The following is a 27,692-nucleotide window of genomic DNA, read 5'->3' on the forward strand; positions in this document are numbered from 1 at the left end:
GTGGAGGTCACACAACGTCTGGGAGGACGTGGTAGGTAGAGGGCCTCCATCCAGAGAGGCGAGTTGGACAGGGAGCCAGCGAGCATAGACTCCTCTCCCCACCCTGAGCGTGCTAGTTAAGGATGGAAAGAAGCCGGCTACTAGGAGGGGTGTGGCGTTGAGAGAAGGTGTGTATTCTAATTTGCTTTTTAAGGGAAGCAATAAAGGAGCACGCCTGAGGCTGAGGGAAGGAAGTCTGTAGAGAGAGAGGTCTGATACATGGGGAGAGAATGAAGCAACATTCTGGGGGTGGGGAAGGGGCAAGGACAGGAGAGGATGGGGTCCAAGGCCAGCAGGGCCCACCTGGACTGCAGGGGAGGAGCTCCTTGCTCTGAGGCCCAAGGGCAGAATGGAGCCTGGTCCAAGGGGAGCAAGTCTGCAGGCTGAATTGCAAGTCAAGCGTGGGGGCTCTGCTTATATTCCAGAGTAGCGAAGGCATGGACACCCTGCTAAGGGGGGTGGCTCGGAGACTGAGCAGGCACCCCCAGAAGGCCTAGTGGGGAGTGCAGGGTGGCAGGGCCTGGCTGCAGCTGAAAACCATGAGTCTGTGGAGGCTCTAATTTGCCCAGTTCCACAATTTTTCGTGGGTCGTGCCCAGCATCCAGGGAGAGGGTGTAGAGAAGGCAAACGGGCTGCAGAGGCGGGGCTTACAGGGTATCAAAGGCAGCAGGAATAAGGAATTAAAGACTGGAAGGTGCTGGCAAGGGGATGGTTGAAGGAATTTGGGTGCAGCCTTTCCGAGAACGTGGAGAGGCTGGGAAGGTGATAAAGGTAGAGGAGGAAAGGGAAAAAAAAAGTTATTATTCGGAAGTTCTTGGGTTGATGAGCAGGCATTCGGGAAGAAAGAGAGTGAGGAATCACGACGAATAGGGGGTTGGGGGGCAGTAGGGCAGTGGAGGATAAGGTTTGGGGGTACAGCAGTTCCGGGCACTAAGAGCTGGGATCCAGATATGGGCGGCTGAAGCGCAGTGCAGGTGACCCTCCCCAGAACTGAGGCCCCGGGGCAGCTGGGGCCATTCATTGGCCTAAGCGATACCCGGTGGGAGGAAGGGGGCACAGCAGACTGCGCGGGAAGCGCTTGGGTGAGAAGCACAAAGTGGGCAGCGCGTGGTGGGGTCTGATGGCTGATGCCCAGGGAGATGTTCCTGTCCGGGATGGAGGGCTGAGGTGTGGAAGGGGTGCTGCTGTGGGGAGAGGGGAGAATTGGCTCTGCCTTGTGTCCCTGATGGAAGAATGAGCAGATTCAAAGCCCACAAGAGTGGCAGTATCCTCCAGGAAGAGCCATGTGTGGTGGGGACAGGAGAAGTTGCTTTCGGCTGGAAAGGACTGTCCTTAAAGGATACTGGGACTTCGGTAGGCATTTGGGGAAGGCTTGAGGGGGAGGGGGCGGGCAGCAAAGGAAGATCAGCCGGGAAAGAAGCACAGAACATATCAGGAGTTGAGAGAGGGTGACAAAGTCCCATAAAGACAACGAAAGTTAGACCTGATGTACACACATAGGCCCATGGGAACTGGGAGGCTGGGAGGAAAGGGATGGCGGAATCAGACTAGGGAACCCCATCTCCTGTACTCAGCCACTGCAGTCACTCTGGGCCCCACAAAGTACCCACTCCCATGTTCTCACGGCACCAGAACTCCATCCCCATCACATCGGTCCAGGATCAGCAGAGCTTCATGGAGCTTCCCCTCCGCCCCTGGAAGGAAACAGAGTCCCAGCTGCCTGGAAGAAAAAGGGCTGAGTCATGGTGACCTAGAGAGGTCAGGGAAGGCTTCCTGGAGGAGGAGCTGCACCTGGAACTTAGACAAAGAGTAGCATAAGCAAAAGCACAACAGAAAGAGCACTTCAGGAGTGGGGGCCACAGGTGGGAAGAGGTAGAATCGAACCTTCCTTTCCTTCTTTAGTAAGAAGCAGGGTATTGTAGGGTCTGGGAGCTGGACTTGGAGCCAGGTGACCTGAGTTCAGTTCCCAGCTTTGCCCCTTGCTATGCATTCATTTACCTCTATCTAATTTAGTTTTCTCACCTAAAAATGGAGACGATAGTACCCCACTAATCCAAGGTTATTTTGAGGATGAAACAAGTGTATTTGTAAAGCATTTAGCATCCCTGACATACAATAAGAGCTCATTAAATAATATCACTAATGTAATTATTTTCTGTAATCAGGAGGGGAAAAGGCAGCAGTTTGCTGAGGACCTACACTCTGTGCCTTATACTTCACAAACACACCTCTGAAATGAGCTACCTGTATCATTTTTACTAGATAGAAAACTACCTCCCAAATTTTGTGGCTTATGATACATCCATTTGTTTAGCTCAAGACTGAGGGTCAACAGTTTGAGCTGGGCTGGACTGGCCCTGTCTTCTGCTAGTTTCAGCTGGGCGCAATCAGGCATCCATGGCCAACTGCTGGTCAGCTAGTTGAGTCGGCTTCTGGAGGTTGGCTGATTGTCAGCTGGAAAGAGGGAGCTTCTGGGGCATGTGTGTTTCATCATCCAACGGGCTACTCTAGACTTCTTCACATGAGGGCCGTGACAGGGGTTTCTAAGAGCAGCAAGAAAGGGCAAGCATAACTGTATGAGTCTCTGCTTGCATCACGTTTGCTGTGAAAATGTTGTCCTTGCCCAGAGTCAGTCACAAGGCCACAGCCAAGCCCAGCCTCAAAGGGCAGAAGCAGAGTTGGCATGCGAGGATGGGGAACATCTGTGGCCATTTTTATAACATATCACAATGACTTATCATGTCCATTTTTATTTCATTCATTCACTTATGCATTTGTTCACTTGTTCATCCAAAAGTATTTACTGAGCACCTGTCTTGTGGTGTGCAAGAAAGGGAATCCCAAAAAGAGTGGCCTCGGTCTCCTACCTCTCTCTCCATCATGTCAAGCAGTGATTTGGATGATAGAGATACAATAGTGAGCAAGACAATAGTGCAGTCCATCTGGCATTGCTGTCTGAGGTCTGTAACATTCGGTAAAGTCGTGAGCTGGACCTTCTTCCCCCAGTAAAGCAGGTTTTACTCTTCTCAGGGAAGAAGGAGGTAGAGATGGAGATGATGTTGGAGCAGGCACAATAGAGATTTACATTTACAAATTGCAATCAGGCAGCAATATTTCTTCCACATGAGGTCGATTTCTCTGAGCTAACTTCTCCCTACTCGATCTTAACTTATAGGGTTTTTTTTAAGATTTTATTTATTTATTCGAGAGAGAGAGAATGAGAGAGAGCAAGCACATGAGAGGGGGGAGGGTCCGAGGGAGAAGCAGACTCCCCGCCGAGCAGGGAGCCTGATGCGGGACTCGATCCAGGGACTCCAGGGTCATGACCTGAGCCGAAGGCAGTCGCTTAACCAACTGAGCCACCCAGGCGCCCTAACTTATAGGTTTTATTACCATGCTCTTTCCCCCATCTTCCTGATCACTGAGATTGCTGGTGAGTCCAGATCACCACTGACCTCATATGTTAAAATCTCTGTCAAATACACACATACATACACACTCTCTCTCCCCTTCTCTCCATCTCCCTGGGAACATTCTAAGCTCTTCTTAACTCAGCGCAGGATAACAGCTGTGGTGAGCCATCAAATGATTGAGACCCCTCATTGCTCATGGGGCCAGGTTAGAGTTAGACCTGGCACAGACTGTGTCCTGGGAGCAAATATTGAGAATCTTGTCCTCGAGAGAGAATCCCATTCCATCTAAACAATTAATCCACAAGGCCATATGGAAGGTGTTGTCCAAGGTTCTAGTCCAAAACAGAAGAGAGAGCTTAGAAGAGTCTTAGAGTAAGGGACATGAAACAGGCACTAGGGAGGAAGCCTGGATGGATTTCTAACCTGGAGTTCAAGGTCCCTGGAATAGTTTATCCATACATTCACTTAATCAACTAATGTGTTTTGAGTACATGTCAAGCAGTGATTTGGACAATAGAGATACCATAGTGAGCCAGACAAGCTTGGTTCCTGCCATCAGGAAACTGGTAACCTTGTGGAAGAGATCCATGTTATAAAAACAGCACTAATGCCTAGCACTAAGCAGCCCTCAGGCTATACCATTCCTGACCACTCTGTGCAGGAAGTACTGTTCGGACCGCCCGCTTTGACAGATGAGGAAATTGAAAGAACGAATGGCCAAGGGCATCATCTGTAGTCACACAGCTAATGAACAATGGTGGGGGGGGACTTAAATTAGGCAGTTCGGATCCAGAGTTAATCTTTCTAGAGTCAACTCCTTCCCTCCCCGCACTGGATCAAGTTTTCTTGGTACCTGTTTTCCAAGTCCTTTGTTGTTTTCTTTAAGAGCATGCATCACATTCTGTGATTCTATTTCTGTGTGATTACTTGGTGAGGGAGCATAGCAAAATGGTTGTGTCAGTCAGTTCAGGCTTCGTTATGCTCCAGTAACAGATGACCTCGAAATCCAAGTGGCTTACAATAACAAACATTTCTCGGTCGCGCTACTTGTCCAAGTCTTTGCTGACCTTATCTTCCTTTTGCAGTGCCTTGTCAAAAGCAGCCAATAGTAACGAAGGAGTGCTCTTGATCTAAAGCACGGTCTACCAAGTGACTGCAGGCAACAGTTACACCAAATGCCTCACCACTGCGTAAAAGAGGTCACCATCTTTCCAGCCTCTGGGAATGGTTCCTCCCTGCCCGCTCTCTGGCCCCAGAGTCAGTGTCCCATATTTTCGAATTTGACAGCACCCCTCATCCGGTATCAATTTATCATTCATCTTAGGCTGAGGGTCCCCAAATCGCAGTGACTTACAACAAGAAATGCTTATTTCTTACTCATGCTCTGTGGTCATCATGGTTCAGCTTCAGCTCTGTGTCATCTTGCCTTTTTCTGGGACTGAAGAAGCAGCCCCCATCTGGGACACTGCCAGTCCAGTGGCAGAGAGTAAAAAGCGATGTGGTAGGTCACGTGATGGCTCTTCAAGCTTTTGATTGGGAATGGCACACGTCTCTGCCATTTATATCCCATTGGTTAAAGGCACGTAGCCAAGTCTGACGCTAATGATGCAGGGACATGGAATAGCTCAGTCGGGGGTGGGGGGAGGACACAGGAGGGGCTTCACAGGACAGAGCAGTGAATCAGCCTGTTCAAGTCGTTGAGGAGCATGCACTGACCGGCACAAGCTGATGCCCAGTTGGCAGACAGCTGTGGTTTGAGGAATGAAGAATGCCAGGGCATTTTCCCAAGGGCACAGGATCTGTTCCATCCTAGCTGTTTGTCAGTGAGCAGACACAGCTATGAAGGGCTCTGAGCAGTGCCTTCCAAAATAGGGACCCAACTGGACCCTGCAGCCAGATAGCTGGTGTCTGATATTTCTTCAAGATTGTGAACTTCCCATTGAACAAGTGAGCCATGTCTGTGCATTCGAGGGGAGGGGGGCATATTATCAACAACAAAAACTGCCACAAATTTGGGCAGCTTCAGCTGAAAACAAAGGGTGGGGGCTATTACAGAAAACCCGGGTGATTCATTGCATAGACTCCAAAGGAGGGTCGACAGGGCCAAGAGCAGGGGAGGTGGGGGGGAGGCAGGAACGGGGGCAGCTCCAGGGGCCTCAGCAGTTAAGAGTTCATGGATCCGCTCGAGCTACACATGTCTTAGCTACAGACCTGCCTCATCTCTGTGTCTTTCCTGGGAAGAGACAGCCTTCTTGGCCCCTTGACAGCCCACTCTCACCCATGGGCAGGTGGTGGAGTCACAGAACCCAGACTATTCGGGGCCCACCCCTGGCCGGAGCCATTCTCAGAGAAGGGGTCACTGTTAGACATTATAGGCCAATGCAAGGACACCTGCTCCTGCCTCTTCACAACTGCCTGCCCCAGTCCCTGGCTCTGCACCCTCTTATCTTGTTCTGAAATGTACAGAGAGCAGGAGGAACAGGGGAAGGGCAGCAACAGAGCGGGGATGAGCAGCTAAGGCCCAGGCCTGAGCAGTGGGCAGGCACTGCTCCCTAGAGACAGACACAGAAGGCTGCAGAGAGACTGCTCAGCCAGCGATCCCAGTCCAGGGCACCTGCTCCTCGTCTCATCCTGGGCCATGCCAATCTTACTTTCCTGTAACCCAGTTTCCTTTCATCTGCAGTTCTCAGCTTCTTCTCCTCTTATACCTACATGATAGATGATATTCAGATACTCAGCCCACTCCCAGGGGCTTCCTAAGGCTGTGTGAACCTCCAGGCTCACTGGCTTTTCATCCACTAGAGAAAGCATACTAGCCTGCAAATGAGTGAGATATTTCTTTATCTTGTTAAAAAAAAAAAAAAATCAGACTTTCACAAACCAGTAATTCATTATTTAAAAAAGTGACTTGCTTTATGTAATAACTGAGTAAAGCATATACATACATGCCACCTATATTCACCCTGTAGCTAAAGACCACTGTGACTTGATCCTTTTACTTCATTCCCTTTGGTGTTCTTGAAAGGTCTCCTGGGTATTCTGTATTTGTTAATACTCTTAGTTGCAAGTGACAGAGACCCAACTCAAACCAACTTAAATGCAAAAAAGTTTTTCTCTCATGTAACTGACAAGGCCATGTCTGGCTCCAGCTTCAGGCAGGGCTGGATCCAGGGGCAGGAATGAAGCTTGCTGCACTCTTGTCTTCTCTTTTCTTCCTTTCCTTTCCCCTCTCCTTATTCCTCTTCCTCTTCCTCCTCCTCTTCTTTTCTCCCTTCCACCTGCCCTCCCTCCCATTTTGGCTATGGTTCCCTTCATATGTAACTTTAGTCTCTCTCATATTCAAGTGGAAAAGGCTTCCCTGATTTACCTGAGGAAGAAGGCAGCAAGTAGCTCTGGGCCTAGAGTCTTCTAGCATGCTTGCAGAAATAGAAAATCTGAGGGAGGACTTTCATTGGTCCAGGCTGGATCGACATGTCCATCCTGGAACCAATCCCTAGGCCAAGGCAATGGGGTAGACTGTGAAACGTGCCTACCGTTATGGCCAGAGTGAAGCAAGATGCTGTTACAAGAAAGCAAATAAAGCTGCCAGCATTAAGAATCCTTGCAGCTGCCTTCTCCAGTTTGTCTCTGGTCTCTCGCTGCTAATTCCCTCCTGCTCAGCCCTCAGTTTCCATGCAGGAAGCCCAGATGCCCCCCCCCCCCCCCGGCTCTCTCCTGGGACAGAGGAGCTGACAAGGGAAACACTGAGCCCAGGGGACACCAAGAACTCAGAATGACACGGGAAGAGAAGACAGAACAAGGTGGGAGATTTGGGTTGCTGCCTGGGTTGGCTGGGTGGCAAACAGCCCCAGAGATGGTGGTAGAGAGATGGCTGACACTCATGCTGTGGGTACGAGGCCCAGAATGAAGCACACGAGCTATGAATCTAAGTCAAAATTTCCAAGCCCAGCAATGGTGCCGAGCGGCTGCTGGCCTGGCCGTCCTGCCCAGGTACACAGTGGGAGGCAGAAATCAGGCCTCGCTTAGTCTTTCCTATTCAGTCTTATGCTCAAAGACCACACCCTGGTCCAAAGCTCACTTTTCTCCCCTGTCCCCCAGACAGGCCTACAGAAGGGGCTGTGTCACCTCTAGCCCCAGCTCGCTTTCCAGGCCCTTTGGATGGTTATGACTCAGAAGACTCTGAGAATTCCTCGGATGTGCTGATAGGTGGAGGGACAGTCCCACCTGAAGTCACAGGATGCTATCAACTCTTCAGCCCTGAGCTGCTTTTCCAGCCTCATCTCCCACCCCCGGGGGCACTCTCTTTCCCCAAAATGGCAAGATAGTGCCAAGCCTCCGTGCCTTTGTTTGTCCTTTCCCTTCTGACAGCGGTCCCTCATCCTACTCCATTATCTGGCTACACTACTCTCCTCCTAGGCTGTTCTCGAAACTCATCACTCACAGACCAACCCCTGCTCTGACGCTGCTCTCAGCCTGGCCGTGAGGCGCATCTCTTCCCTTTTCGGAAGCCTGTCTCCCCACTCGGCTCCCCAGGGGCACCCATGTCTTGCTCCTCTCTGCTCCCCAGTGCCCAGCTCAGGTCACACCCTAGTGGGCATGAAGGAGTGTCTGCTGAATCAAACCGGATCGTCTATTGGCTATGCACTGAGTGCCTGTTACAGACCGCTCCACACACACCTGGCGGGCTCAGGTACTTAGCCTCTCCTGTTCTGTTCCACCAGGGAAATGGGCTCACAGGGGGGAGCTCTGCGCTGGGGCCCTTGCTTTCCACACTGGTGCTCCTTCCCAGCTCTGGCAAACAGGAATGTTTATAAATGTTTTCCTTCCCTTAATGTACCTGGTTCTGTGGTTAGTGAACAGAAGATCATTTTGGAAATGACTCCCCTTCACTCCTGATTTAGCATCAGTGCCCTGCGGCCCTCAGCGCTGTAACTGACCTCTATGTCAAGGGGTTAATGACCAGTAACCAAACACTTAAATCAGCCTGCCCTTTCTGCAGAAGGGTCAGCAGCTCATTCTTGGTAACGAGGACAAAGCCCATTTCTAGCACACATTACAGATGTCACAGTCACTACTCTAAATTGAGATTGAATAAAGCAAGCCTCGCTCCTTCTCTGCCCCCACCCCCCTGCACGAGGCAGGCCAGTGGCCTGCCTGCCGTTTCCGGGAATCCTTACGCACAGACCCACTGGCCAGGCCGACTCAGGACGGAGACCAGAGGTGAGGGGGTTGAGGCTGGGCAGCTGGACTGGGAGTCCCTTCCCTACTGGGTCCCCACCTGCCTTGTTCTCACCCTGCAGTCCCTGTGGCCAGGCCCATGGCTAGCAGCTTTACAGGTCTGGAAACTGAGGCTCAGAGTGGCTTCTCAGCCACAAAGTGAGGGCAGGGCTGCCGAGTGGAAACCCAGGTCCACTTGACTCTATCCCACCAGATCAGTGGTCCTCAAATGTTCTCATGCATCTGACTTACCTGGACGGCTTGTTAAAACACAAACTCCTGGGCTCTGTTCAGAGTTTCTGATTCAGCAGGTGTGGGGTTGGGCTCAAAATGTGTACTTCCATCAAGTTCCTAGATGATGCTGGGACCACACTTAGAGAACCGTTCTCCTAAACAGTGGTGCTTCCTAACCCCTAGGCCGCCCTCATCAGAGTCTTACAAACAGTGCCTCTGCAGATGGGGATCCCGCTTGGCCCCAAGATGAGAGGGAGGCTTGGAATCCAGGTGGTCGTAGGTGCTGTCCCAATGTTTCCTCCCTAGGCTGCACAAAATGTCCTTACTACAGCTAGTTTTGAACCTTGGTTGCACATTGAAATCACCTGGAACAGACTCCATACCTAGGCCTCACCTTCTAAGACTAATGTAGACTTTAAAGCTCCCCAGGTGGTTCTACTGTGTGACCAAGGTAAAGAGCACTGCCTTCGCTTGGTTGCATTTAGGAGTGTGTCCCTTTGATCGCTCCATTCTCCCCCACTTCATTTGCTCACAGTTCTTTCTCTTCTTCCAAAACCCAGCACCCATTCCCTCCTCCCAGAAGCCCACCCCATGCAGTGGTCCAGCCCACAGGTTGGCTTTCCCTCCAGTGATCTTTGCCACCCCGCCCCCATTTTGATACTTTGTAATCATGCCATTGTTTGTGGTTTTTGGACCCCTAGACTGTCACTCCCCTGGTGTGTTTCCCCACCCCCACAGAGGACTGGGCTCTGAAAACTTGCTGGGCTGCAAACAAATCCTTGAAGGTATAGATCTCCTGCAAGTACCCAAAGAAATGACCCTGCTCCACCCTGGATCACTTTCCCCACAAAAGCACCCTGCAAATAGAGTTGTTTTCTCCCTGTAGTAGGTTCTAGAGCCTCTTGTTAAAAGTGCCCCACAATGACTCCCCTCCTCCCACCCCCTCAGCACTCAGGCTGAGGAAGGTTTTAGCCAAATACCACCACTGCCACCCCTTCTCCCGATGACAGAGTGTCTCTAAATGTCTCTACCTTACCTCATTTTTCAAGGTCACCCACTCGATAGGCTAGCACTGTTGCTGCCCCATATCCACATGCCCATTGTTTGGAAGAGAGCTGGGACTTCTCTTGCACCTTGGAACCATGTTATTAAGTCATTTAACCAACCCCATTTTGTTCCTGATTTGCCTGGGAGGCCCTCCTCCCTCTCCCCCTGCCTGTCTCAGCCTCTGCTCTGGCGGGGGGCCCTGCCAAGGGCTGGGGGAGACGAGACCATCTGCGGTGCTCGACCCGGGAGTGGGATGAAGGCCCTGAGTTGCCAAGGTCTCAGGCCAGTGACTCAAAGATATTTACCAGTAAGAATTTTTTTAATATATGAAGATAATAAGAGGGCCCACCCTAACTCTAACCTCAAGCAAAGAAATACAGTATCTCGATTTGCCCATGGGACCTAATCATAAGTGGGGGGTGTTATTTTTTTCAGTAATATGAAGAGAAAAGCTCACAGAACCCTATGACTTGTCACTCCGAGCAAGGTCAAAGGTCATGTGGCTTTCCTCTAGACCAGGGCCAACAAACTACAGCCCATGCACAGCCCTTATTTTTGTAAATGAAGCATTATCAGAACACAACCATCCATTTACTGTGTTTAGCTGTGTTCATGCCACGATGGCAGAGTTGAGTTTTCAGACTATATGTCCCTCTGTGCAGGAAAGAGTTAACACAGCAGGCCTGTGCCGTCCTTTGAAAGGCCTGCTTACCATGTTGGCCCTTGACAGGCATCTGGGAACTTGGATATCAGAAGGGTTCCCACCATTCCCAGATGTGTTAAGAGTGGCTCACTCTGCCTGACCAGACTGTACAAACCATATGGTTTATGCTAAACACCTGCTTTGCTCCTGGGAGTCTGGAATGTTGGCATGTACCAGGCAGAGGCTGCCTACATGACCAGCCCTGATAAAAACCCAGCTGAGTCTGTAAGAGCTTTCCCCGTAGGTGACACCCCACCTGTGTTGTCCCAGTTGCTTGCTAGGGGAATTAAGCGCATCCTGTGTGACCACTAGGAGAAGACCCTTGGAACCTGGCACCTGGTTTCCCCCAGACTTTGCCCTATGTGCCTTTTCCCTTTGCTGATAGGACTTGTATCCTTTTGCTATAAGAAATCATAACCGTAAGTACAAATATGGGCAGAGTCTTCTGAGTCCTAATGAATCATCAAATCTGGGAGTAGCCTTAGGGACCGCCCAACATACTGTAAAGCCAAAAATATTTGCTACCTGGCCCTTTAAGGAAAAGTTAGCCAACCTTGCTCTACACAGCCTTAGTCTGGGTGGAAATTATGAGTTACATGCCTCCTATCGCACAGGACTCTCAGCTCCCCAAGGCCTGGCACAGGTCTTTTGCTCTGTATCTTCGGGCCAAGTGCAGTATCTTACATGAAATATATGGAGGGAGGAAGTCAGCAAACCTGCAAATAATGGATTCAAGCCATGTTTTTTTAAACTATGGGTGGTGAAATCAATTTAAAAGTGTATGACCAATGCTTTTCAGGGAAGAATAGAAGAGGAAATATCAGATTGCATTGCATATGGTGAGACTAAGGTTCGTGTCTTGAAAATTTTGTCTGTTATACGTGCAGACCAGCGACTATCCCGGATGATGATGTAAAAGGGCTTTCTTCTTGTCCATTGCAATGGAAAAATCATGTGAAGCCCACTGGATTGTGCTCCCTTTGCCAACTGCCCAGGGAGAAGCCCCCCCGGACCCTCCCCATCTCTCCGGTCTTTACACTTAACCGCGTTCTTGCCCCACCCCGCAGAACGTGTACTACACGAGCAGTCAGCAGATCCACGTGGGCATCCTGAGCCCCACGATCGACGACGACGACAACCGGTGCCTGGTGGACGTCAACAGTCGGCCACGGCTCATCGAGTGCAGTTATGCCAAAGCCAAGAGAATGAAGCTCCACTGGCAGTTCTCTCAGGTAACAGCCCCCGAGCCGCCGGCAAGAGCAACAGGAGTGAAGAGCAGGTGGAAGGTCCACAGGGGCCCCAGAGTGTGGGGGGCAGGGGTCACAGTGACAATAGGGAGGCTGCGACTGGGGGCCAACTCTCGGGATTGACTGGGCACCTACCATGTGCCAGGGCCTTCACGTCCATTATTAGCTGTCTCCTGATGCTGGCTCTAAAGGGGAAATTATTGTTGTTGTTGTTGTTGTTTTACTATCATTTTATTTAATTTGTAGACATAAGGAAACAGGCTCAGAGGGGGAAGTCATCTGCCCAAAGTCACACAGTAAGGAGCAGGCCTGGGATTTAGACTCGGGCCGCTCTGACTTTAAACCCTCGCCTTTCTTCTCCACATATCCTTTCTCCCCAGATGAAGCCCAGTGTCCCAGGTGTAGACAGTGCTGGGGTGTCTCTGGCCTTGTGCCCCGCTCTGCCTTCCTCCCAGGATGGGTTCCCTCTAGGGGAGGAGGCTTCCTCAAAAGACCCTGTGGATGCAGCATTCCTGTGTTAAGTCTCCATCAGTTCTGAGGCCCGTATTTGACTTCCTGCTCTCCATTGGCCCAGTTATAAGATGATGCCCCGTGGGAGACGGCCCACAGTGACCCCACAGAGGCCTCCCAGTCCCCAGGGAATCCACTAAGTTAGAGCTGGTTTCCCCCCATAGGCAGGGACACCCACCGCCCAGGTGGCGCAGAGGAAGTGCTCAGAACAGGAAGTGAGGAACCCATCACGTTCTAAGGCATCGGGGACTGTACGTGGTGGATGCTTCCAGGGAAGTCAGAAAGGGAATGTCCATATTTGTGGGGCTGAGTGGCAGGACCCCGACTCAAGCCTCCCAGCAAGCTGCTCCTGCCCTAGGGAGGAAGCTGACAGGTGCTGGAAGAGGCTTCGTAGTTATTGTCCCCGTGGTGGGAGAGCAGGGAAGAGGGGGCCCTGGCCATCTCTATATTCTACGGGCATGGGGAACCTTTCGCCCGTGACCTGGGTATGTGCAACCAGAGCACTGAGGTCCTAGATGAGTGGTGAAGGTCAATACCGAGTTCAAAACAAGGTCCTAGATTTAGGGGCTAGTTGGAGAACAGGAGCAAGGGCCTGGACGAGAGCCTTGTGATCCCAGGAAAGCAGATGCTAGGGAGCAGCACGGGGAGCCAAATGGGGGCCCTTCTGAGGGCAGGTAGGAGATGTTTGCTGTTGCTTGGAGTCCTGGCTGGGCCCCCAGTGCTGCGCCAGGCCAGTGACTCCCGCCCTGCTCCTTCCTGTTTACATGACCTTCGCCGCATGTTGTAAACTATAAAGAGCAATAGCCAGCCTTCATAGAGTGCTAAGTGCCAGACTTTGTAAGCCCGGGGCACAGAGCAGCTCAGTTAGCCCTCACAACGGCTGCCAGATACCGTCACCCCGGCGTTCCGCACAAAGCTGTTAAATACCATGCCCAGCGTGGTCCTGGCGGTGACTGTCCACACATTGTTTCAAACTCCCTTTTACTTCCAGTTGGGGCCTGTTGGTAGCGGCACCTGGAAGAAGGTCAGGGTCGGGGCTGAGGTTTGAGAATACGGGGCACAGCTTCCTCGCGCCTCCCTCCCTCTTGCTGAAGTCCCTGTTCTCACCCCAGACTCTGCCTCCGTCACGCCCCCTGTCAGCTGTGTAGCCCTGAGGGACACGGGGCGGGGCTACATTTCCGCTCTGGCCTCCTTTACGTGGAGAGGCCGAGAGAGGGCCAGAGGTGGGTCAGGGAGGAAGGCCAGAGGCGTGCTCCGTGCTCTCCAAAGCAGCTCAGGCTAGATGCAACATTGGCCTGCAGCCTGGAGGCAACAGAGAGGAAGGGACACATGGGCCGCATGGAGGTGAGTGGGGCTGACTTTGCTGGGGTGAAACGGAGATCGTCCCCTCCAGAGGCTCTGTGCAGGGGCTCCCATCAGGCTGCCCTCTGCTGCCTTCAGCCAGGCCTGCGGGGCCCATGAGCTCAGCTTCCCCACTGGGAACTGGGAAGGAAGCCGCACAGGAAGGTGGTGGGTGCGGAGCCAGAGCAGGGTGGCTGGCTTTTCAGAAGAGACAGTACTTCACCTTGAAGAATGTGTAGGAGCTTGCTCCATATGAAAACCGGGAAGGGCATTCCAGTGAGAGGGAACAGCGTGCGCAAAAGCTGTGGAGCCGCCAACCCTGGCTATGTTCAGGGAGCTGTGGAGAGTCAGGCGTGGCCGGGTCCTGGAGGGCACGGGGTGGGGGTGTGTTGGCTGCCGATGGGCCTGGAAGAGCAGCTGGGCCAGGTTGTGGACACCATGGGCCTAGAGTTGGGCCTGTGGGAGTGAAAATGTACAGCTGGGGACTGGCCTGTTTAGGTCTGGGCTTTGGAATGCTCCTGTGGCAGAGACTGTGGAGCTGAATGGGAAGGGGGAGATTCTAGAAGGGGAAGAGAGGCAGGAAGAAGAGCTAGCAGGAGGCTGAAATGCAGTGTGAACATTTAGCCGTTCCCTCCTCCGTCTCCTCCAAGAGTGACCTCGGGGTCCTTAGGGCCCTGCCTGGCCACCGAGATCTCTCAGGGCAAGGTCTAAGGCTGCCCCTCGGAGCCCAGCTTCTGGCGGTGTGGCTAGGAGGCCTCTAATGGACAAGCATGCCACTTCACCTGGCCAGGAGAAGGAGTAGGAGCTTCGGGCAGTTCTGGAATAGCCCCTGGAGGGCGGGGCGCAGCCAGGCAGGCACCTGACGCGCAGGGGACTCTGTGTCACCGGGGTATGTGTGCTCTTGAACTGAAGTGAGCTCCCTGGCCCTTTTGCAAGCCTTGTTCCTCCGAGGAGCTCCGGAATCACCAGGGAAACAGCTCAGTAGAGCCTCAGCCCCACTGCGTCCAGCCTTGTGAAGTGCGGTGTTAATAAGCCAAAGCAGCTCCATCTCCAAGACGGCAAAACGAGATGAAATCCACCTGGCCAAGATCACACAGCCTGAGCTGGAGTTCAAATAGGCTGGTTGCATCCGAACCACGCCCGGGCACGTTGCCCTTTCTTCCAACCCTCCCAGACGGACATGCCCGGAGGTCTCAGGCTGAGGTGACTCATCTCTATCTCCAGATCCAGGGCCTTGGTGCCCCTGCCTGGCCCTCATCTCCTCTGTCCATCCCTGACTGGGGCAGAGAAAGGAACATACCCCTAAAATAGACGTCCTCGAGGCAAAGACACCCCCAAATCCAGCACTTTTCTTTCCTCATCTGAGTGCATGGCCTTGAACGGGCAGCCACACGTGACTCCTACTTGAAAGGACATAGTGACCAACAAAGCAGGCAGTGTTTTGGATGCGGAACCCTGGAGCCTGAGCAGTTTTCAGCCACTTACACATATATCCAGTTAAACTCCCAGGGTGCTTTGGCAGTCACATCTTTGATCCTTCTCCCAAGAAGAACTGTTTGGAAACCATATTTTTTAAATCCTTAATTTGCAAACCCAGAGCAGCCCTCTCACTTGATATTTAAGATTAATGTATGTGGAATTTTTGTTTAATGCAAAATAATTGATATTTCTCAAGCAACCTGGATTCTGTCCGCAAGCCCTCATTGGTTAGGAACTACTGTTGACAAGGCCAGAGGATGCTGGAAGCCTCTTACATGATCAAATCATGTGCTTGGGCTAATTCTCTTGCAACAGGTTTTAATCTTTGCAAATTACATAGAGATCCTACCAAGGAGAATGATCTGGTGCAGAAGTTGGGCTGAAGGAAGCTTTTACTGGTGCATCTCAAATCTCTTTTCCGGTTTCACATTCTGCATTATTTACTCTCCTGGGGGCTGCATTTAAACTCCACAGACACTCAGGCTGAATTAATTTCAGAATAATCTAGTGCAATTCTCCCAGGTTCTCCCACAAAGAAGATAGGCATTTGCATATCTTAGTGTTCCATCTCATACCCTGATTTTCTGTTTAACAAATAAAATGCCTTTCTTCTATCCCCTGCAAGCTCTTCTGAATTTCTGATGCTCGGGATGAATCAGGACAGTGTTAGATACTGACACTGAGCAACCACATTTGATGAAAACATCTCTTGGCAATGCTGATGTACAGGGCTCTGATGAGCCATTTTCTGATGATGAACATTCTTTCCTTCAGTCATTCATCAAACATTTATCGAGCACGGGGGTTGGGCAGGAGGGATGCAGACATGAAACAGACATGGCCTCTGCCCTGGAGGAGCATATAAACATGAAACAAAGTGGATGATGAGACCAGAAATGAGGGAAGTATGGTGTGCCGGGACCCCAGCATGAGGGGCTCAGGAATGGTTTCACATTCAAGGCTTGTTTGATTCAGATCTTGAAAGTTGTAGGACAGTTCCCAGGTGTAAAGAGGGAGAACATCCCATGCAGAGGCTCAGCCTGGGCAAAGGCAATTAAATACAGACCATGTTTGAGGAACAGAAGCCCAGTGTTGGTTCGGGGGAACTTAGAATTTCCAAAGGAGCACGAGAGAGATCAGACATAAGTGTCAGTTTGGGTGCAGATAATGGTGATCATTGAAACCCATGCCAACAAATTGGACTTCACCTTAAAAGCAAAGGGAGGAAGCAGGAGAAGTTTTAAGCAGGGAATGGCCATAATGGAGTCTGAATCCCTCTGGTAGTGGAGTGTAGGGTGGACTGAGACAAAAGAGACAGGGAAGCAAGTTGGGTGGGGCTGTCCCAGCATTCCCATGAGAGATGGGGCAGACTTGGTTGCTCGGGGGGCATGGATCAAGACAGCTGTTGGGGGGGATTTTGAGACATTGCTGCAGTTTGTTGGAAGTAGTGATGCATGAAATGCAAGGAGTTGTGAGGGGGGATTATTAATCCAGAACCACCCTAGGCTCTGGGTTTGAAGAACAGTTGGTGGGCAGCCAGCATTGTCCCTCTCAAGCCACACACTGTGTCTAGATGTCCAACATTTCCCACATCAACACATGATGAAATTTCATGAACACCAGAAGTCGTCGTATTGCCTTCTGCGATTTCTCTAGCTTGTGATTCCTCCTGGTATAAAGAATGTCCTAAACTGACAACTATAAATTATAGGACTTTCAGTCTTCTGAGAGTATCCTACATACTGAGATTTGGAGGATTCTGGGATTTGGTGATGAAGTGTCCCCTCCCCAATGGAAGGGGAGGGAGTAAGCAGATAGCAGGTCACTGCAGAGAACTTTGTGGCAGGACACCTGCCAAGCAACACAAGGGACTGCTTCTCCATGGTAATGAGGTGCCGCCCTTCCCCCACTACTGTTCCTTTGAATAGTGATGCAGATGCTGGAGCCCTCTCTTCAAGATGTTCCCAACGGGATTCTTGCCATAGGAAGGCTGTTATGATGTGTATCTTCTAAGGTCCAACCTCCTTCAATTCTACCTATTTGAATGCATGGTTGAAGGAATGCAGACTGTTGGACCAGGAAGACCAGGAGCACCTTAGCTCTGCCTTCTAACAGCTAAAGGGCTGCCCTACGCACAGGAAAGCAGTCTTGTCCTGTTGGTTCTGATGGGGGGACTAGCGAATCCAGGACAATTGATAGAGCAGCTTTCTCGTAGCCAGACTTGTCCAGATATGAAGTTGGCAGCTTGGGGTGGGCTCCAGGGATCACACAGCGGGCCATCTAAGGCTCTACAGCTCTAACTGGATTTAGACTGGATGGCTTTAAGGGCTTGCCAACCCCGGAATTCTGTAATGCTAAGCTGAAACTAGACAGTAAGCCCTGAGGAGCACTTTCCCACCTAGAAGCTGCTCTGGGCCCACCTCAGTAAAAGGCCCCGCAAGTTCAAAAATGAGCCGAACTCCTCGTATGAGGACCATCTTTATCCTACTCTCTGCAATTGGTTTTCCATTATTTCCATGTCCCTCTCTTCCATCAACCACGACACCAGAGGGCAGGGCTGTCTTACAAGTCCAGGGTCTCCAGCACCTAACAGAGAGCTGAGACAGAGGAGCGCCCCACAAAGTGCTGTTAATTGAATGAAGGATTTCTTTCAAAAAAAATTCACAAAGAACGCTGTGAATTGTGTAAGACTGATGAATCACAGACCTGTACCTCTGAAACAAATAATACATTATATGTTAAAATAAAAAAAAAGAAGATAGTAGGAAGGGAAAAATGAAGGAGGGGGAATCAGAGGGGGAGACGAACCATGAGAGACAATGGACTCGGAGAAACAAACTGAGGGTTCTAGAGGGGAGGGGGGGGTGGGAGGATAGGTTAGCCTGGTGATGGGTATTAAGGAAGGCACGTTCTGCATGGAGCACTGGGTGTTATGCACAAACAATGAATCATGGAACACTACATCAAAAACTAATGATGTAATGTATGATGACTAACATAACATAAAATAAAATTTTAAAAAAATTCACAAATATTAACCAAAGGCCTCCTGCGTACCAGGTCTTGAGGCAGGTCTGTGGGAAAAACCCCAAGATGGACAAAATTTTACCAATGAGGACTCTCCTCGCAGACATGTGTGCACACTGAAAAAGCACATTGCAACCTAATAGTCAAAGGGCCCTGCGTAGTGGGGGAAATCCCTAGTTCCTACAAAGAACACTGTTAGCTGGAGGTGCGTCCCAACTGCAAAACACAGACATGTGTTAAGTGGGGCACTCAAAATGATAGAATAAATATGTACTGCTTCCTATAACTTCAGATTTGAAGGAGGGAGGTAGAAACGTATGCATACTGTGTGGAGTGGAGGACAAATTGGTGTGAATATTTTTTAAAACAGGAGGCTTTGATGAAATGCCAGCATATTCAGACTGTATTGCATGCTGCTCCCAGACTGGCGGGGCGGGGGGGGGGAGGGGAGGAGGGTGCACCATCACACCCCCTGGCTGTTGGGTTCTTTGGGGGAAATGCCAGCAAGACCCCTCTGGGAGGCCAAGTGCACATAGATCAGCATTCCCATGGTCGGCTGTTCCCACATCTGAGCCCCTGTGCTCACCTCACTCTCTGAGAAGCATTTATGCATTTTCCAAATGAGGAACATCAAGGATAACAACAGAGATGTCCATTGATGCTAGGAGAGAAGAAATTTTCAAGAGTATGAGGAGACTGCCCGGAAGAGAGCCGAGAGCAGAGCCAACCCTGCCTGTCCAGGATAACTGGCTCTGATTTGTGGGGTCTAATTTGATAATCTGATGCAAGATGAGTAACCCACTCAAAAAAGAACCTATTTGCAGAGCACGTTTCCCAGGGAGCACGGCTAATTCTGCCAAAGACTTTCTCCACACGCAAGGAGGAGGAGTCCTTGACTTTCTCCCGCTCCGATCCCTAGTTGCTGTCAAGAAGTCCGACTTCAAGAACCTTTTGTACTGAAAAGAAAAGACTATAATCGGGTATTTCGTTATGGCTCCAGAATAAAACACCTTTTCATTTCCATGTCATATGAAGGAGCGAATGTGGAATTGTCCAGTTCTGATGGACTGACAAAGCCTTGTGTGGGCCCTGGAAGTTCATGATTCTCAGTTTATGGCAGCCAGCACACCCCCCTTCCTCCTGCTCATCCCACAGAGATCAGGAGCCAAGAGCAGGTGGTAGGGCTCAGGTCCCCACTATTCAGACCTGAGTAAGATTTTTAAATTCATTATCCAACATGTATATGGTGCTTTCTAGGGACCAGATAGTATCGTAACTGCTTTATAAATATTACATAACTCCCCACAACCATGCTAGTGGGTACTTTAATTATTCTCCTTTTACATATGAGGAAACTGAGGCACAGAGAGATTAAGTCATTTGTCCAAGGACAAATCTAGGAATTCTGCCTCTGGGAGCCATGCTTTAAACCACCATCCCATGGTGCCTTTGTCTTGCCTCTAGAAAACCAGTGGAGGGCTGCAATGGGCATTTGGGGCTGGAGTTTCCCTGCCAAGCCAGTCACTGGTGTGTGTGAACTGCCTGGATTCCTGCCTCCTCAGCGAGCTCCCTCCAGCCACCCTGCTATCTCCATAACCCCCCTTCACCTTTTTTTTGGTACTTGACATTGCCATTACCCCATCTTCGGTCCAGTGGACCTTCACAGCAAATCCCAGGCAGACTCTCACTCAGGCACTGGTGAGTCTCCTTTAAGAAAAATAGATGCCAAAGCACTTATTGAATAAATATAGTGTTGAATATTCATAATACAGAAAGACCACTTTCCTCTACAAAAAGACTTAATCTCAGAGTTTTTTAACTAGTGCTAACATCCCACCCATGCTTTGAAGTCTTTGATTACTAATCATTAACTACTTAACCTGAAAACTCCCAAGCCCACTGTGCTTAAAGCCAAAGACCCACCGGGCCACTTGCCTGTGGAAAATTAATTGGAAAGGATAGTGGAACAGGAGCTCTGAAATAAGCAGAGAAGACTGCGGAATACTGGAGTCTGTCCACACAACCTCCTCTGAACACCTTGGTGGTAAACCTGAGAGCAGCCTGAGCTCAGCCCAGATGCTCCTCAGGTCAGGAGTGCAAACGACAAGCCAGGCCCAATCCTTCCCTGACAGAGGGTGACAGCTGGTTTGGGGTCCCTGAACTGGCATTGCCAGCAGCTGCAGCACCTGGGAACTTAAAAAGGCCCATCTCGGGGCCCCATGGCAGAGCCAGAAGTGATCCGTAGTAAGTAAGCCCTCCAGGGACTCCGTCTAATCTGTTTACCCAGCCTACACCCCAGGAGGAGCGGGGCAAGTTAGGAAACCTCTAGCTGCCCCAGGCACATAGTTGGGGAAACTGAGGCAGAGAGGGGGTGCCTGTCTGCAGGATCTGGGCTCAGCTCCCCGGTGCCTCAGCCTAAGGGGCTCCTGGACCACAGCTCCCCAGGCCCCACTGTGCACATTGTCAGTGCTCCATGGCAAGACACAAATCCAGAGGCAAGGCTGGGAGCAGAGTCCCACATTCTTTGCTTCCACCCACACGCCTCTCGTGCCCTTCCTAGTGACTACTCCAGAGAGGCCCAGAAGGAGAACTAGGCTGGGGGCTGAGAACCCACCTCTAGGAATTATTATTAGCCTCCTTAATTCTATACATTCAGCTTTTGATTTTTTTAATGCTGTTTCCATATTTAATTTGGTTTCCATTCCAATTAAGCTCTCTGTGTGCTGGAGCATCTCTCCTGCCAGGTTTAATTGCCCTTATTTAAATTCTTTAATTAAAAGTATTGTGTGTTTCCAGATCCTGTAGTTGTATGTATTACACAAATAATTTAGATGACTGGACTGGTAAACTGAGAGCCTGTGCCCTCCATGGAGGGCGGGGCCAGCCCCTCAGAGCGGGGGGTCTGGCCCAGGGGCTGCTGACGGGGCCCCAGCTGTGAGGACCAGAGCCTGCACAGGGCCTCCCTGCTTCCTTCCTTCCTGCAACCCTCCACGCTCCACACGGCGGCCAGAGTGGCCCACCTAACACATCAGTCCGACCCTGCAGTGGCTGGCCCTTGCACCAGATTAAAAGCCAAAGTCCATTCAGTGGCTGTGAGTCCCCACACAACCTGCCCCTTCCTGGAGGACTTCTCGGGCCTCATCTCTTTCTCCCACCCCATGCCCGAGCTACACCCCGGCCTCCGTGCCATTTGCTGACCTCACCAGGCCTCTGCAGCTGTGGGAGCCTTGCTCTGGGGCACAGGGTCTGTCCTCTCCTCCTTCATGCCTTCACTCAGCCCTCCCCTTCCCGGTGAGGATCATCCTGACCACTGTTACGGCTGCCGCCTGCTCACCACCACTCCCCAACTCCCTTTCCCAGTTGTGTGAGGCCATGCGGGCTGCTAGAACACAAAGGCCATAAACCAAGAGGCTTAAACGACAAACATTTATTCCTCATCGTTCTGAAGCCTGGGGGGTCCAAGATCAAGGTGGCAGTGGGTAGTGTGTGCTGAGACCCCCTCTTCCTGGTCTGCACGTGTGCACCTTTCCACCCTGTCCTCACACGCCAGAGGGAGACATCATCTCTCATGTGTCTCTTCTTATAAGGGCACTAATCTAATTCACAAGGGCTCCACCCTCATGACCAAATGACCTCCCAAAGGCCCCACCTCCAAATATCATCACACTGGGGATTAGGGCTTCAACATGGGAATTTTAAGGACTCACATTCAGCCCAGAGCACTGCCTACATTTTTTGCTTTCTAACACGCCAGAGAATTGACTTTTTGCTCCCCTTTCTGGAATATCGTCTCTGTGAAGACAAAGATCTTTTCCTGCTTAGTCACTCATGTATCTCCATGACCTGGAACTGTTCCTGGCACACAGTTGGCTCTCATTAAATCTCAGATGGATGGATAAATCATGTATCTGCAAAGAGCCCTCAAAGGAACTAGCCCCCCAGAGCCCCTGAAGCCCATCAAAAATGACCTTCCTCCACCCCAGGCACTGAGCGGTCGAGACCGCTACTTTGAGACGGGCACGGGGTGGGAGAAATGGTGTGGTGGGCCTGGCCACCACCTACTTGACCGTGTGACCCTCGGCCTGTGTCCCAACCTTTCTGAGCCCCCGTCTCCAATTCTGTGAAGTGGGGATAAGTGCCATCTGCAGCTGTCAGGGTTCTCCTGAGGAATACGTGAGATTGGGCATGTAGGGCATCTGACCCGGCGCACGGTACCTGGGAAATAAGGGCCGACTCTTATCAGCTCCATCTCCAGGCAGAGCCCGCAGTCAGAGCTGCAGGTAACGCCACCAGGCTGCTCCCGAGGGTGCTGAGCTCACCAGGAAGGGATCGAACGGAGGAAAGGAAGGCTCCCTTGCAACTCTGGTGAAGGGAATGGGCCCAGAGAGCGGGCGAGAGCCCGGAGGTTATTGAGTGAGGCAGGCTGAGGGCCGAGAAGGAAGACAGGAGGGAGGCAGCACCCAAAGTGGCCTGCCTCCTCTTCCCACAGCCTGGACGTGTTCCCAAGACACATTCCAGGGCTGCTCAGTGAGGCCTCCGAGCAGGCCTTCCTCTTCTGCTCTAGAAGATTCTCCTCTTGGAGCCTCTAGGGAGGGAGCTCGCCTTGACCGCATACTTCGCCCTCCCTGACAGGCCCAGACACTCTCCTCACTGAGGCCGCATCTCCTTCACAGCTCTTGGCCTCGCTCTGTTTCTTCCACATCCTGCCCAGAGGCCACATGGGCTGTTTCTGCCCCAGGGTCACCACACTGCCTGTCTCCAGGGTCCTGAGGGCCAGGATAGGGCCTGGGAAATGTCACAGTTGAGTCTCTGAAGGAACACTTTCCTTCTCAGAGATCTCCCTCTCTCTCAGGCTTGGCAAGGTGCCCTGTGGAAGGTGTAGAATGTGCCCGACTCGTGGCAGGAAAGGAGAGGCTGCGGCCTTCTCTGTTTTGGACAGGCTTCTCCAGGTTCAGTGATCTGGGGGTGGCCGAAGCAGCCCGGCCCCTGAGGAAACGCTGAGAAGTCAGGCCTGAACAGAGCGAGTAGGCACTGGGTCTGGCCCCCATCCTGCCTGTCGTGCACTTTTCCAGAGCCCCCATCTGATACCTTGAGCAGCCTTACATCCTCTTGTTGTTTTAGAGCTGATGAAAGGGTTTCCCATGACTCCTTCCGCTCGTCCCCCGGTAATCAGGACAGAAATGATCATCTGGTCCTAGACACCATGGAACCAGGGGGTGGAACGGCTCACCCACGGCCACCCGCTGACGAGCAGGAAAGAAGCATTGCTGGTCAGCACCTGCCCTGCCCATCTCCCCGCCAGGAGGGCCGGCAGGCCTTGTGAATTAGAGCCGGGCTGGTCTCACCCGCGCCCTGCCTCAGCTCCACTCCTAGCAACGTGGGCTGAGGCACACTGCCGGCTGGTGGGGATGTCAGCGGGCCAGGGGGCCGGCCACACATGTGCCAAGGACGCAGCAGTGACGTCACCCAACCCAGGAGTGGGCAGCAGACATGCTCAGGCCAGAGGAATGGAAACCATAGAAACCTGGGCCAGGCAGAGCGATGGGCTGGCAATGTCACAAGGGATGTACCTGGGTCCAGAGGTCCAACTTTTGAGGGACAAGATGGGGACCCACAGCTTCCAAGGGACAACTTGGGGGTGTCATCCCATCGTCATCCCAGGAGTATGGTGTGGCCGCCAAAAGTGCCGATTCATTGGCTATGTTGAAGGAGCCTATCGTCCTGTGGAAATGAGCTGGTGGCCCTCTGCTTGGCAGTCAGAATAACTGGAGTTGGTCCAAAGGAGGGCAGCCAGGATGGAGAAATTATACAAAATTGTTCCACACGGAACTGGGTCAGTTTAACCTAGAAAAGCATAGAACTCAGAGGACATGGGCCTCGCCTTCCCTTATTGGGAGGGAAAGGGTGGAGAAGCAGGAGCAGACCCAAGTGTGGGAACCTCAGGGGACAGTCTGGGACACCTTGCTGGATGCCCCCAAGACAAGGATTTTAGTTCAGTGGGAGAGGAGAACGCTCCTGGGCAGAGCAGCTTGGGAAAGAAAGCGCTGATTCAGGAGGGTTGCGTGTGTCATCCCTAGAGGAAGCCAAGCAGAGCCAGAGGCCCCGGGCTGAAGCAGAGGCCATTCAGGTTGCCGATGAGAGCAGGAGGGTCGGCCTTCAGAGCCTCTTTCACTTGGGGACTCCAGGGTCCTTTCTGAGCCCCTGTCGGACGGCCTCTCGTTCCTCCGCCCCTGCAAGGCCTCTGCCTGCGGGTGTCTCTCGGGCTGAGCCTGTGGTCCCCAGATGAGCTCGCTGTTTGCGTTTCCCCTTTGCTCTGTTGTCTGTCTGCTCTTGGGCGCAGTGAGTGACTGCTGGCCTTGGGACACAGCAGGAGAGACCTGCTTTCTTCCCTTGAATACTCTGAAAGAGATTTGCTGGGCCATCTCCCACACGCTGGAAATTGGGATTTCCCTTCCTCCTCCCTGACATACATACAGACACACTCCTGCTCCCCTTTGCCATCCAGCTTCTCACCACCTGCTTCCCTCACCCACTGGTCAAGTCCCTGCTGAGGGAGCTACATCTTTTAAAATTTTTTTTAATTGAAAAATAACACACATACATAAAAAACACACACAAATATAAATGTTCAGCTCAGTGATTTAAAACAAAGCAAACACCTATGTTGCTGGCAGCCAGGTCGGGAAGGAGCGCACCACCAGCACCCCAGAACCCCCTCTCTGGCCTCCTCTCCCTCATTTTCCCACTCCCCCCTCCCCAGAGATCACCCCCATCCTGGCTCTAACACTGGTCCTACGTTGCCTGTTTGGCGAGTGTCTGTCAGTGGAATTCTGTGTGTATTCTCTGCCTGGCCTCTGGTGCCAACATGCTTATCTGTTAGGTTCATTCATACTGAGCGGAGCTCTATCTGTGTATTTCCGAGGCTGTGCATTATTCCAGCATGTGACTAACCCCAGGTTATTGACCCATTCTACTACTGATGGACGTCTGGGTTCGCGTCCGGGCTGGAGCTTTTACAAACCATGTTTCAGAAGCACTCGGGTGCTTGTCTCTGGTGCACACGTTTCTGCTAGATACACACCCGGGCGTGGCAGTGTGGGCTCTCGGGGATATGTGTGTCCGGCCACAGTAATTTCTGTCAGCTTCTGAGCTCACTGTGAGAACTGAGTCTCACTGTTCTCTTGACACATGTCATTTGGCACCACGGGGACAGTGGGAGCAGACTGGGGATGCCCCCTTACAGTAGAAGTGTGCAGGCTCCGTCTCTCCCAGCGTGCTGTTCACTGGGGCGGGCGTGGGCCGTGGTCATAAGAGGCAGGGGCCTCCCTCTCCCTGCTGCCAGGCCTGCTCGGGGCCACTCCAGAGTGAGACAGCTGGCACCACACCCCTGTCCTATGACCCATCCCCTCTCACCTCTGCCGGTCGTGACAGCCAACATTTACCGATCATCTGTTAGGCACCGGGCTTTTTGCTGGATGTTGAGGGCACAGAAATGGCTAAGACCTAGAGCTGTCAGTGTAGAGCGGGGGAAAGACCAGGAAACAAGTCATTCCGCCGGCAGTCCGTGGTGCCGGGTGGAGCAAGCCCGGGGTGAAGAGCACCTCGCCGACTGCGCGGACTGGAGGAGAGGAGGTGGAGGTGGGGGTGAGGTGGGAGGTGAGAAGGCTTCTGGAGGAGATGGAGCGGGAGCTGAGCCTTGAAACATGACTGTGGCTTGGCCTGACCTCGACCCCCACCACAGGACACAGCTCGCTCAATACCAGGAACCCTGATGTAACGCAAGGAGATTTAGACAACCACGAGGAGTTTGGTACGGCCGCGTGAAAGTTGTGGGAGCTGAGGGAGGAGATGAGGCCATGAAGGCCTTCGGGGCCGCACTTGGACGTGAGCTCTGTCCTCTAGGCCAAATGTGCATTTTAGAGAGATCGCTCTTCCCTGCGTCTGGAAGTCAGAGGGGGATCAGCGAGGAGGCTGATGCAGATGTCCAAGTGAGAGAAGATTAGTGGCCTGACCCGGGTAGGTGTGATGTGAGAGCCATAAGGACCCCAGCCCATGGTTGTGGGAACAGGCCCTGGCCCCTAGGCTGGGAGCTATAGGAGCAAACCAGCCTGCCACACCCCAGCCCAGCAGACGGAAGTCAGGCTAGGGTGTCTCCATCCCAACAAAGATCTAGGACCCTGTGAAGCAAACTGACGCACACATTCAGTCTTAGGGAGGAGACGGACGTACCAGAGGAGGGGAGCCTGGGGCTACATGGGAAAGCTGGCCCCTCACCCCTCCTGGAGCCTCTCTGGTTCCCGGGCATCCAGACGCACTGATAATCCTGCCCCCCCAACCTCTGGGCCCGAGGTCCCCCACATCTCCCCACGTTGCCTCTCTTCCCTCTGACTGCCCTCTCCGCCCTGGCTCCTAGGGAGGCCCCATCCAGAACCGCAAGTCCAAGCGCTGCCTGGAGCTGCAGGAGAACAGCGACTCGGAGTTTGGCTTCCAGCTGGTGTTACAGAGGTGCTCGGGCCAGCACTGGAGCATCACCAACGTCCTGAGGAGCCTGGCGTCCTGACCCCGCCGGGAGCCGCCCCCGCCCGTCCCTTTGCTACTGTGTAGCACCTGCTGCCTGCTGTCCGTGTGGGGTTGTTTGGAGTCGGGGGGAACCGGCTTAGTGGGAGCCCCCCCAAAAAAGAGCTTTTTATTTCCTATGCGATTTTCATGGAGTTTATAGAAAGGTGCCGAATGATGGGTGATGGTGTAATATCATAAACTATTTTGCAACTGTAAATAGGGGACAAATGGAAAATATTTATAACTGACAATAAAACACTATTGATTAAGAAAAGGGTTTCTGCGGTCACTTGGGGCTCAGTGCAGATTCCTGCCTGGTTCCTCGGAACTTGGAGTTCGTGTCCCTGCTCCTCGTCCTCAAGAAAGGAGGCTCAAAGAAGTCCCCGCCAACAGTGGGAGCTTGTGCAAACCGCCAGCTTTCTCCCTTAGGCCCAGGGTGCCAAGAAGGGCACTCTGACCTTCCAGGTTCCTTCTGCCTCCGCCACAGCACCTGCATCCTCTGGAGAAAGCATCCCCGGAGAGGGTGGTGTTGCTTGCTGGCCACGGGACCATCCGCTGCAGGGCTTCAGGCTTCAAGCTGCGCTGCCCTCCCCTGACGTCACCTCTCTCACCTCCCAGCGCGGTCCCCTGCTCAGGCCCCCAGCGATGACCCTCACCCACAGACGCCCCCAGCCAGTGGCTCCTTCCAGGAGTCACCGTATATTTGTTTCCGGGGGCTGTCCTATCAAAGGGCCACAGACTGGGTGGCTTCGACAACAGAAATTCATTCTGTCCTGGTTCTGGAGCCTGGGAGTCCAGAGTCAAGGCAAGGGCGGAGTTGGGTCCTTCCGAGTGCCGTGAGAGAGCACCTGGTTGAGGTCTCTCTCCTGGCTTCTG

General features: G+C 52.3%; 1 protein-coding gene across 1 annotated transcript in view; it reads left to right on the forward strand.

The window, feature by feature from the left end:
- GALNT18 (polypeptide N-acetylgalactosaminyltransferase 18) overlaps nt 1-27,090 on the forward strand; it is a 349,679-nt gene extending 322,589 nt beyond the window's left edge. Inside the window, exons 10-11 of the mRNA XM_034995612.1 lie at nt 11,721-11,885; nt 26,671-27,090. Coding sequence (XP_034851503.1) covers nt 11,721-11,885; nt 26,671-26,817 — 312 coding nt within the window. The 3' untranslated portion in view covers nt 26,818-27,090. The remainder of the gene's footprint in view (nt 1-11,720; nt 11,886-26,670) is intronic.
- Nucleotides 27,091-27,692: the final 602 nt, after the last annotated feature.

This window comes from Mirounga leonina, unplaced genomic scaffold (genome assembly GCF_011800145.1).
Source record: "Mirounga leonina isolate KUSES-001 unplaced genomic scaffold, KU_Mleo_1.0 Mir_92, whole genome shotgun sequence".
Classification (NCBI taxonomy): domain Eukaryota; kingdom Metazoa; phylum Chordata; class Mammalia; order Carnivora; family Phocidae; genus Mirounga; species Mirounga leonina.